At 45.1% G+C, this 12480-nt stretch overlaps 1 protein-coding gene across 1 annotated transcript; it reads left to right on the top strand.

The window, feature by feature from the left end:
* The first annotated feature begins 2592 nt into the window (after window positions 1-2592).
* tp53inp1 (tumor protein p53 inducible nuclear protein 1) lies at window positions 2593-11907 on the top strand. Its single transcript, XM_056601286.1, has 4 exons — window positions 2593-2820; window positions 4484-4839; window positions 7768-8323; window positions 8508-11907. The coding sequence occupies exons 2-4, from the start codon at window positions 4713-4715 to the stop codon at window positions 8755-8757; spliced, it is 933 nt and encodes a 310-aa protein (XP_056457261.1). The 5' UTR covers window positions 2593-2820; window positions 4484-4712; the 3' UTR covers window positions 8758-11907.
* The last annotated feature ends 573 nt before the right edge of the window (window positions 11908-12480 follow it).

Genomic DNA, 12480 nt, shown 5'->3' with positions numbered 1-12480 from the left:
TATATGTTATATTATATTTCAAACAAGCTTGTTCCGCTAGACGCGACCGCAATTCTAAACACTAATACACCTTTAATTTGCTGCTGTTATTATTAGGGTCTCTTTTAATCTTCACCTGTTTCTTTTCTTTTTTTCTTTCTTTAGTCCAGCGGGGCGTAGAAGGTGATTTATAGGATATGAAAACAACATTGAGGTGAGGTGGATGTGACACAACAACCGCCATGGGAGAGCAATAACATCTTATCACTGCCCGGAGGTCAGGACATTACAGGTGCGGTATGTTGTCGAATGGAAATTTGTTGTTTGTTTTCTCCGTATTCACTGTGTGCTTTTCCAATGTGTGTGATACAACAGATTGTATGATTCACACTTTGTGGTTTTACCACTGAACAACATGGGCGAGTGGGTGGGAGGTTGAGGGGGGTAGGGGTCACTCTTCAGTACACAAGCTTACATAGCAAGGTTTGTGTCACAAGGACTGTCATAGATAAGTGTGTTTCTGGGTGACCCGATAGGCAGAGCCGGTCTCTGTGGTTAATTGCCTGCTTTTCATTTAATGTATTTGCTGTATATTAAGGCAATTAAATGTATTTATTCCACATCATTGCTGAATCCTCGACTCTGATTGGTCAATAATGTTCACAGGGTTTGCGCTTCTCTTACTCTGGGCAGCAGAGACGGCCCATTAGTGGCTCTATGGAGATCTCAGGTTGTGTTAAGATGACATGTTTGGCTCTGACCTCATCATGGTGTTCTCTCTATCGCTCTCCTTTTGTTACTCTCCCTCTGTCTCTCTCTTTTGAGTATTTCAGTTGCTCTCTCTCTCTCTCTCTCTCTCTCTCTCTCTCTCTCTCTCTCTCTCTCTCTCTCTCTCTCTCTCTCTCTCTCTCTCTCCTTCTGCCCTAACTGCCTGGCTCCTACACACACAGGGTGAGGCTTGCCATAGAGCTTTGTCCGGGCACATCTGTGGAAGGGGAAGATTGTTTAATAAAACGTGTTTCTTTATCTCAATAGGTTCAGGTATGCGTTTGAATAAAGCACCTTAGGTTTTCTGAAAGGTGCTACTTTATACATCCAATATATTATTATCATCATCATTACAATTATAAGTATCATCATTACTATTATTAGATTAGTATTTTTATCATTAGGATTAGTATTGATGTTATCATATACTGGTGTATATTATTATATATGTATAACAACGATTTATAATCAAGTTATTGTATTTAATGTTACGTTTTGTATGATTGAGAATCTTCAGGACATTTTAAGACATTATGCAATGTTGCATCATATTACCCTATAAATGTATAACATTCATTCATACATAATCTATTAATCTATTGTAAAACTAAACTTTTTCCTAAACTCACTTAGTATGGCTGTAGATTTAGAGTATTATCAACAATGTACTTCTATCGTATGTACGGTGACTCCACACAAAAAGATACACCAGATGGTTATTTTACTAAGCAGCCCAAAATGTTAACACCTGGAAGAACAATGGGTGACGAGGTCAAGGGTGGAGCAGAGAGAGAGAAGTGTGGGCCTGCGACGACAGGCCAGGTCAGAAAACCAAAGCTCCCATGACAGCAGCGGTGGTTCATCAGCTTTTTTAGGAGGTCTTTGTCCTAAGCTTGTGTCCTGTCCGCCAGACTGTAGAGATAAGCCCTACCCCCCAATTCTCCAAGCCAGGGGGGTGACCTATCTGAAACCCTCCCCTGACCTAGATCGTCTGTCTGCCCTGTCCTCTCACCATCCTCCTGATCATGAGGTCCTTCTCCAATTCAACATCCCTAAAAATGTGTATGTTGTATGCTGTGTTAGTGTGTAAAATGGATGCATGAAGCTACCATCCATCTAATGAAATACTCAATCAATATGTGTTATGGTAGATTGAAAAATTGCAACTGACATATACTACACGTTAGTTTCATAGTCTTGCATGATTAATATATCCCAGACAAAACCCTACACAAAGTAGGGGTTGTGGGCCGTTCCCTCAACATCCAGCTCTTATCAAATCTCAAATTCCAAGCGAGTATGGCTGAATGTTTATAGAGTAGGCCGAGGCTTAATGTGTTTAGGCAGAAGTTGTTTTTTTCTGGCCAATCAATAACAGATGAGTTGGTTATTGCTTTTGAAGAGGCATCCCTCTGCATATCCTTTATACATTTTTAAATAGATAGAGAACAGAAGAAAGGTCAAACTTATAGGTACGGACCTGTTTTCCATATAAGTCAGGTGTTTTATCACTGAGTAACGGCGAATTTAAAAGCCACGGGTAGAATTACCTTATATATGCTACTATTTATTTAGCGTGGTCTTACTCAAGAAATTAAACCAAGTTGTGTTGAATGAGTGTTTTTCCCAATATATATTTGGCTTTGGATATATAAAAATATAATAATATTTCCTAATATATACATTTTTTTTGCGAGGCACTCCCAGAGCCTCACGGTGCTTTGCCAAGGCATGCCCTTTTCTGGAGTCTGTCACGTGCGTTGGTGACAGTCACTCAGAGCGAATAGCGACCACTGATTGGCTCTGTGATTTACGACTCGTCCCTCCCATAGGCGGGCGCACCGATCAGCTGTACTCCACAACAATAACAAAGCTAGCAGTTGGGACTTCGGAAACGGCGAGAAAAGTAACGAACATTGACTCCGAATGTATAGTCCCCAATAAAATATTTTTATTTCTTCTGTGAAGAAACCACGGTCTTTATATTATCCAAACAAGTAATCTACCTCTTTAACAAGGATTTATATTGAAAATCATTCGTTTTTTAACAGTTTACATTTTTCCTTGCCGCAGGTGAGTGCTTGTTCTTTGTCTCCTTAACCATCACCTTTTATTTTTGACCATTTAATAAATGATAACTATTGTTTCGCATCGATCCGAGTGCGGGGGGGGGGGGGGTAGACCGTGGGTCCGAACCGACCACCTTCGGAAGTGAACGGGTGCTTTTATGTTGAACAATAGATCCGAGAGGCCTGCTCAGAAATGTTCGGATATCGATGCGCTATTCGGCCGATCAGCCCTCATCATGCACAGGGTTAGGTAAAGCAAACCCACGGGAAGGTCTACCGCTTAAAAATAACGAGTTGGTTAAAATAGCACGACATATAGCTAAAGAAAACTTAACGCTAAACAAGCTGCATTACGCCCAACGAGTGTAGGGTTACAGAGCAGCCTCCTCCTCCTCAGCCCGCCGCCGAACCCAGGGGAGGCGGTCCCTGGCCCGGCCCAGACACCACCCGATATGCTCTGCTATTTTAAATTTTGTCCGGTCATCACAGTCATTAATCCTGTTAAAATCAGGTATTTCTCGATCCAGACATGCCCAGTACTTTGGTCGTTAAATGCCCACCGTGCGTGAGCGTGCTTGCCTTGCATCTTCTCCTCGCATACACTCACGACAGAATGTAGACCATTACGTAATGTATGTTGTTGTACCGACCTTGGCATGTAAACACAAGGCCTGCTGTTGTTTGGCCACTCGGGTCATGCTAAACCATCTTGAACGCAGAGCCGACATTGTCCTAGATATATAGGGCCTCGGCTGTTCTCGGTTGTGCAGCACATCATTATGCAGAAGATGATACTAAACCGGTGCTCGCCTGTAATCGCATTAAGTGCAGCGCATCCAGTCAGTGGCCTCTTGAATCGAGGCAAAAAACTGCGTGAATGAATCGCTTTACAGCGGAACAGGTGCAGAAGATTAAAACTCTGCTGTTAGTCAGGACGAAGGCCTACTAACTGCCATCCTTGTCCGCCGACCCCGTAGCCCAGCTGCATCGGATCGGCCCCTTTATAAACCGAGTAGACTCAAGCTCGTGCCAGCTCTGCCAACTGCACTGTCTGAACAGGCGTACAGAACCTGACTGTCAACCGCTCGACGGACGGCAGATGACACACGGGATTCATTATTATCTTTAGTTGACTAATAACTACGCAGCCTTCTTTTTACGCTAATACGTATTCTTCTCGGGTAGTTGAAAAGTAGAAGATGACCCATTATTGGTGTCTGCCTCTTGCTACCCAGACCTGAAGGACAACAAAGACATTGAAAATAAATGCTCGATTATGTGTTTTGCCCGGATGGTTTTGGATATCTTTTGTTATCTTTCATCTTAAAATGTACTTCGCACACCTCCATGTAAATGTAGGCTGCTGCATGCAAATAAGCTCAAGAAACGGATTTAGGAAAAAAATGCTTTACTCCGTATCAGCTGTGCCCATTGGCTATAGATAAGTGTGCAGGTGTGGGCGCCATGATATGGATGTGATTTTTTTTTTTGTTGATAATGCACCACTGTGTGTCATAATAGCCATAGGGGTTTCCTGATAAGGCAGAATCCGTTTTAAAAATGTTATAAACATGTTATTGTATCAGATGGTGTTGTGCATTTAGATCGTCCACGTGACCCTTTCCTGTCTGATTGGTCTGTAACCCAAACACTCTGTCTCCACGCAGGGCCTTGTTGTACTGTATCTTGCACTGATTAAGGAGACGCCTGGGCCTGAAGAGAACATGTTCAGACCCTGCCCTCTTCTGAGCCTCGTATGATCCCAGACCAAAACACATTGATGCACTTTAGCACCTTCCACGGAGCCTCCTCCCAGCCAAGGAACCGGCAGCTGATGAGCCAGAAATCCGGCCCCCGCCCAAACCCAGGCCCCCGCGCGCCCCCCAAGGCCCCGGGATGTTCCAGAGGTTCGCCAGCGCTCTGTTCGGGGACGATGAGGATGATGTGAGTCGCCTCAATCGGCCAGGACAGAGTGAGGAAGACGAGGAGGAGCATGACGATTGGATTCTGGTGGACTATCTGGGTGAGTGCCTCGACACACACACACACACACACACACACACACACACACACACACACACACACACACACACACACACACACACACACACACACACACACACACACACACACACACACACACACACACACACTCTTGTACAACTAGTTTAACTGAAACTCCAAGCATCAAGCATGCTTATTTTTTATCTACATTCATTGGATTATTGTCTTTCTGCGTATTTCTGCGTGCGTAAATACCTGGTGGCGAGTAGGACAGGAGACAAAAGGCCGTTACGTTGGGCAGTTGGGAACACAAAGTCCTGTAATTACACACAATGCCAGAGAGGGCGGCGCCGGCAACAAATATCCCAGTAGACACACGCAAAGCATCACAGACCGCCAGGAGCCCAAGCACAAACGTAATGTGCCCCTTGTTTTATATAGATTGAGACAGACAAACCTCTTTGTGCCTCCTCCCTGCCCATGTTTCCCATTTTCAGATAAACACACACACACACACACACACACACACACACACACACACACACACACACACACACACACACACACACACACACACACACACACACACACACACACACACACACACACACACACTTTACAGAGAACGTTGTATAACTAAGTAAAGCCATTAATAAGGCATTCACAGGGCTCAAGTGGAAGCAGACCTACAGTACCTAGGGGTTGACCAGGGTAACATCTTGGCAAGGTATTCAGTCTGGTCCAGACTTGCCCCACCACCACCTCCCAACCCTCCCTTATACCCATCTGACCCCATCTCTAGTTTCAACGGACTGTGAATATCCTCAGATGCCCACCACCCCATCCCCTGTTGACCTCGGAGGTAGTGGGAGGGGTCTCAAATTGTGGTGGGCAGGGTCTTCTGTGCCTGTCCCTGAAACTCCGCTCGTTGGAGCGACCAGGTCAGACAAAGCCCCAGAGAACCCCGGGGGGTTAAATATAGCCTCCCGTGTGGCCAGAGGTAGCTGGCCAGAGGTAGCTGGCCTAGTGCGTACATTTATGGGAAGGCGATCTATTATAAGTGCTGCGCAGGAGCTCAAAACAGCCCATGACACCTGTAGCGCAGGTCTGGGTGTTCAAACTTGGTGCTGCCGTCACACCTGAAGGATTTTAATGATACCTTCTAAAAACAGCCGCTGGGTTAGTTTGCTGAGCAAATAGCCTTGTGGCCATTGTGGATTGTGGTGAGTTGAAGCGGAGCGTCTGTTTACCTTTTGTGGAGTGTTTTCCCAGCTCCCATACTGACAGGCAGCGCTCCCGCTCCCTCTGCTAAGGTCTTTAACTCGACACCACTGACTCCAGCACCACCCGAGAATCGCTTGTTAATTAGTGATTGATCCAACCTGCCCTCCCCTAGCCGTTATCTAGGGAAGGGATCTGTGTTGCACTGCATACGTGTCGGGTGCCCTGCATGTCTGGTGCCCTGCATGTCTTCCTTCCATTTAACCCTGTCACGGATATATCATCGGATATCATGGACATCAAAGAATTGTCATTTCTCTTTACAAAAAAATGTTTGGAAGTCCTTTAATGCAGAATACCTCCTTGCACATGTTCTGTTCCCCAATAGCACCTGTTCATCAGCCCTGTCCGCATTCAATGCACGACACAGGATCACAGCCATCCACCAGCCCTCTTACCCTACAATGCTTTGTTCTGGAAGTATAGGCTGCCTTCTCTGTGCATGCGTGTTTAACAGCTGTCTCTGACACACACACACTTGACAGGATTACATGCTAATTGCTTGGGACAGGGTTTAGGGAGGCAGTTATCTGTTGGGAGTGCCCTAGTGTGGTGCTTGGGGACAGCACAGCATCATCAACAAGGCTCCTTGCTTTTCGGAAACACAGCAGCTTGCCGGTAAACAAAGTGCCCTGTGCAGGCGCCACCTGCATGACGGCCTTAAGACCAGGCAGGCGGTGTCACGTGACACCACTGTGAGCTCTAAACAGACAATGGGATGCACGCTAGCTGAATAATGTCTCACACACACACAAATCAACTTTTAGGTAGTTAATTAAGGAGCATGTAGGGCAAGGTATCCTGCTGAACTTCAGGTTTGACCCCATACAATTTCGGCTGGGAGTCCCCCTAACCACTGACGAGACTATCCTGCCCCACAATGCATATGGTCACACAAACATTTAGCACAGTAGCATAACAAATCTTCACAGAATCAGAACGAGGGCCATGGGTGTCTTTGTTTGCAAGTGTAAGTTAAAATGGAGGATCTGTGCTGGAGAAAGACCAGACATCCCTGTTTGATTTCAGTTCTGTTTATGGGCCTAGTGGGTTATTATTAGAGTCCTGCAGACCTCCAGCACTAGGAGCAGAACTCAAGCCTGGCTGTCCGCCACTGTCCACACGCATCTCTGTACGGTTGACGACCGCCTGTACTTCTACTACTACTACTTTTAAGTGGTTACTGATGGCCTGCACCCTGGGCATGTTAGAGTTGAAAAAAACAAAGGCAAGGAGGCATTACTAAGAGGGTCTGCCTTCAAGTCTTGTAGTATAAAGCGCAGAGATAAAAAAAATTCAGTCTGCAATGCCCCCTGCTGGTAAGGCGGCCTATAGGATATACTGAGATCAAAGTCCCTAAAGGTTGCGGTTCTGGCACTGTGTTTCTGGGTGAACCCTTTGACTGTGCGTTTATAGCAGGTAGAGGGTCTGAGTACGACTGGAACTGCTGCACAATTTTGGCACAGAGCCAAGTTCTGGCAAATGTGGATTTCGGATTTTTGTCCACCACACGTATAAAACAAAAGTTTATGGGATTCTAACCGATCATATTTTTTGTGGGTACCATGGTACACCAGCTCCCTTTACTTTGACTTGATTTTCAGATATGTCCTGTTTCCATGTTGGTTTCCTTTTCATTCGGGTTCATGTTTGTCTCTCTGTGCAGGAGACGCGAGGGCAACCTCGGGCGGTGCGGGCCTGGCCGGTGGTCCCGCTGGGCCTGCAGGCCAGGACGAGGAAGACGACGACGAAGACCTGGTGATGATCCCCTCGCCGATGGCCACGCCCAGCATCCGATACGCCTCCTGCACCTCCCTCAACTCCATGGCCGACACCGACGCAGAAGGGGGGCCCGAGGACGAGGCAGACGACGAGGGGGAGGACGAAGAGGAAGACGAGGAGGAGGAAGAGGAGGAGGATGGGGGTTTCCTGCGTCTGGGGGCCTGTGCCCTGGAGGAGAGCTGGTTTGTGACCCCTCCCCCGTGCTTCACGGGCCGGGGCAGCAAGAACATCCAGCTGGAGACCAGTCCCCTGGAGAACCTCCTGATTGAGCACCCCAGCATGTCCGTCTACGCGCACCACAGCCCCCCGCGGCTCAGCCTGAAGCCCCTGCCCCGTTCCCTCAACCTGGAGATGGACCGCAGCCTGGGCCTGGCCGGGCCGCCCTGCTCCTCGCCTGGGAAGGAGAAGGGCCGACGTTCCCTGGACAACCCCCGCCACCGGTAGGACTCATGTTTGTTAGCAGCATTTATCCAAAGCCTCCTTAATCATTAAGTCAATTATTAAAGTGAAATAATAGTTTTAGTTATAGTCATAGTAATAGTTTATAGTTAAATATCATCGTTTTTTTTGGTATTCATGAGTCAACGTCCTGAGCGCTGTTCTGCTCTACGTTGCCCCCTGCAGGCCGGAGGTAGCAGACAGCCAGCGTCGCCCCAGCCTCCACGCGACCTGCTTCGCGGCGGCGCTCTCCGCCCGGGCTAGCCTGCTCCAGCAGCAGGGGCAGACCCGGGGCCGGCGGGCCCAGCGCAGCCAGCCCCTCTCCCGCAACGCCATGCGGCGCGGCAACCTGCTCTGCCTACCGGCCGCCAGCAAGCAGGGCAGGGCCAACACCATGTACCTCCACCAGCCCAACCAGAGACACCTCAACTACTGAGGGGTCCTGGGGCCGCAGCCCACCGTGTTGTCCTCATTACAATCACCATCATCATCACCATCATCATCAGTTCCCAGCGTTCAACCAAGAATACAATCCAGTATGAAGATCATGTCCGTATAGGAAAGACACCATAACCAGCCTTCTGCCAGAGAAAGAGCCATGTCGTTCACGACCAAAACAAAACACACCAATGCACGTCTTTCCATCTGGTTGGTCTACCATACTTGAATTTCTGGCTTGGGACAATTTAGAGGAGTTAGATCAGATATATTGGTGGGCTCGGTTAGGCTCGAAACAAGGGAAAATAAACAGAACTCACAGGCTAGCGGCTAAAAGTGAATTTACTGTGCAAATGTCCATCCATCCATCCATCCATCATACATCAGATTAATTCCTAAAAGAAGGGATGTGAGAAAAATGTCTGGCATTCTAATCACCCCAATCCATCGCCCATCGTTTTTATACACCGGCCATTTTGTCAGTCTCAACTGTCCTGAGCCCACCTCCCAGGAAGCAACCTGTTCTTCTTCATGGACTCCATAATTTTTAGTATCAATGCTGTAGGTCACTTTAATTATTGGCACATACAACGTCTCCATACCAGGACAGCCACAGATAGATCATGTTATAGGAGTTTGGGGGAGGGCTTGTGATGTCATTCAGAGGTTGTATAGAATCAGGGGGATGAGGGGGCCGCAATACGTTTGGCAACGCTCTGGGGAAACTTGATTGGACAGCAGGAGGCTTTTACTTTAGTTAGGCTAAACCGCCCTTTTGTTTCTTATTGTGTGTTAATCCCAAATTGACTAGATCTCGCCTTCTCCCCTGCAGCTAAGGTAGGGGGAAAAACACAGTATACAATCAAATTGTTCAGTGCAATACGATACATAGAATCACAAGGTCAAGTGTGCACCAGCAGCCACTGTCGGAGATTAGGGAACAACAGGGAATCCTGTTGTTAGAAAGATGCAGCAGACAGTTGGAAGGAGTGAATCGGGCAGGCCATTCTCGGCTTAAGACCAGGGCTGGACTGAGATCTGCTCTGAGACCGGCACCATGGAGCAGGCCTAAGGTCTAATCTCTCCTCCTGAAAGATTGAGTTTTAGAGGCTTTCACCTCACTCTATAGTTGCTCTAGGCATCCAGTGTCGCTTGCATCCTCTTTGCGTCCTTCAACGTTTATTTATGGACATACTTGACATCGACATAATGACCCCTCTCAGACGGGCTCTCCTTGGGCTTTTAGGTGAAGAACGCCTTGGACTTCTTAATTCAGTAATCTTTGAAAATATTTTTAAAAAATAAGAGGTAAATATTACTGGGTTAAATATCACTTAACACATTGTTTTAAATGGTAGCTTTGAGAAAAAAAGAAATGTAAAAACGTATTTAAAAATGAAAAAAAACTTCCAAAATATTTTTGAAAAGAAAAAAATATTACATATCAGTATGAAGATGGTATATATGCGTCTGTTATCTTGAGTAGGTATGTTTGGTCATGTTTGGTTATATCTGGTCACGTTAGTATGCAGCTTGTTGCATGGTCGTAGAATTGTTAGCGGTGGGTAAAAGAAAATGAAAAAATATTTTTTTCCTTATTATTCTCATTACTATATTGTTGTGTTCTATAAAAGTATATCTGCAGTCCACTTCTCAGGGTCACGGACAGTCACCAATACTTGATGGCTGATAATTGTCTCACATGGGGGCCTTCCAGACTCTGGTCCCAGTTTGAGATCCCTAATAAAATGTTAGTAATCAGGGATCGTCTCCCTGCGCGTCTCAAAAGATTTGATAGGTCCCAGGACTGTGAAAGTAGATTTCTTAAGCTCTCAATCAACTGTAAGATGGAGGGAAATGGTTGGTCTTTCATCAATGTGTATCTGTTTTGTTTGGTGTACCTCATATGGTTAAGAGTTGTAATTGTATGCCTTTTATTTCTTTTAAGTTACTAACCTAGTTCACATTTTCTGTTGACCGGTAAAATATTTGAAAACCAAAAAAGTTGCAACTATCTTTAACTTTAAAGTACTTGTTTGTACTGTAGTTACTTTGTTATTTTTTGCTTACTATGTCTGGGCTAAAGGGTGGTTGCTGTGTGAAAACAAACAATAGTCTTTCAGGATCCCAGCAACACTGCAAAAAAATATGTCTATAATCATCTTAACAGACCACTGAATCACGTATTCAGTCTTAAATGTACCTTTTCTTACAAGTAGCACTACATTACATTGAAATAGCAAATTCCCTTCTTTTTTAAAGCAATTTCTCAGCTATGTGACCATGACAAGTGAATGAACAGAATCTAAAAAAAATATTTTGTTACACTTTTTTATTTGTTTAGATTACTGGGCTCATTACAAGATTTAATAATTTAGTACGGACACCATTTGAAGTGGAAGTTCTAAAACTCCAAGTCAGTCCAAGTCCAGTCAGTTATTATCCATATTCATGTTTTCTATTCAAATCTGTTTGCTTGTTTTTCTTACATTGTCCACCTCTGTGATCATAGCACATACATACCTTTTAAAAAACAAAAAAAAGAAAGCCTAGCCCATGTGTATTAGAGCATGGCACATAGGCACAAACAAATTGTGTTATGTGTTAGTATGGTTGAGTGTACATACATGTATTGCTCCTGGAGTGACTCTCACTGTTGTATTGAATCTTTTCGTTTTGAAGCGTACATGTGATCAACCTTTTGTGGTCGTCATAGAGCCGTCTTGATCTTTTCACATTGCGTTGGAATGTTTTAAAAAATAATAATTACAAGTTGTGAGGGACAGGAGAAAAAGAAGCGTTGCTTGGCGATTGTCTCCTACTTTTTTGTTTTTCTCCAAGGGAATTCTGGGAGGAGGAGGAGGCCTATTTTGAACTCTTCTGTCCACCGCTCAATGGTCATATGTGGATCATGAAACCAACAGGGATTTGTATTGTTTTTGTTCAATGCCTTTGAAATTCTGCCGTCACGGATCACGTGCCTTCCCGGGGACAAATCATTGTCGTCAACAATGTGTCACTGAAGAACTTTGAACTCAACGTTGTGTCCTGAATTGGACACACACACACACACACACACACACACACACACACACACACACACACACACACACACACACACACACACACACACACACACACACACACACACACACACACACACACACACACACAAACGGACAAACAAATGCTCAACAGATCTACAGACGTCAAAGCTAAAACTATGCACCACTGGAGGTAGCTTTCTCCCTCTCTGTGACCCCCCCCCCCCCCATGAATCCTTGTACAGCTTTTATAGACAAACAAAACGATGTAGCAAGCCCGTTTCCTCTTGTTTTCAAATACGTGTGAAGAATATTTTGTGGCATTTTTGTTTCTCATCAAGTGTTACTTTTTTTGTTTTGCTTTTATGTAGTTTACTGGAATAATACAGCACTTTGCCAAAAGAAAAAAAAAAGTTGTGGGAATATTGTTTTATTTATCAACATATCTGGTCTTTTGTGTTTTAGACATGTGACTGAACAGTTTGTTCTGTTATGGTAAGAAACGGAAACGTAGGGTCATCTATGTTCAAACTATTACAGTTAATACATGTGATCTCTGAATGACTTACAATAAATGTTTTCATACACATAATCCTGTGTTTGTTTCTATTGAAAGTATTGAAAAAAATCAGTTGGGTGTAAATGGGCCCCCGAATCTTTACTATAGTTGTCCCTTC

This window comes from Gadus chalcogrammus, chromosome 11, assembly GCF_026213295.1.
Source record: "Gadus chalcogrammus isolate NIFS_2021 chromosome 11, NIFS_Gcha_1.0, whole genome shotgun sequence".
Classification (NCBI taxonomy): Eukaryota; Metazoa; Chordata; class Actinopteri; order Gadiformes; family Gadidae; genus Gadus; species Gadus chalcogrammus.
The sequence above is the reverse complement of the archived record's forward strand: the minus strand, read 5'-3'. Positions and strand labels throughout refer to the sequence as shown.

Bases quoted from the DNA above. Each gene is read 5' to 3' on its own strand.
- tp53inp1 (XM_056601286.1), top strand. From the start codon at position 4,713: ATGTTCCAGAGGTTCGCCAGCGCTCTGTTCGGGGACGATGAGGATGAT. The intron at 4,840-7,767 runs GTGAGTGCCTCG...CTCTCTGTGCAG, and splicing joins GATTCTGGTGGACTATCTGG to GAGACGCGAGGGCAACCTCG. The intron at 8,324-8,507 runs GTAGGACTCATG...TGCCCCCTGCAG, and splicing joins CTGGACAACCCCCGCCACCG to GCCGGAGGTAGCAGACAGCC.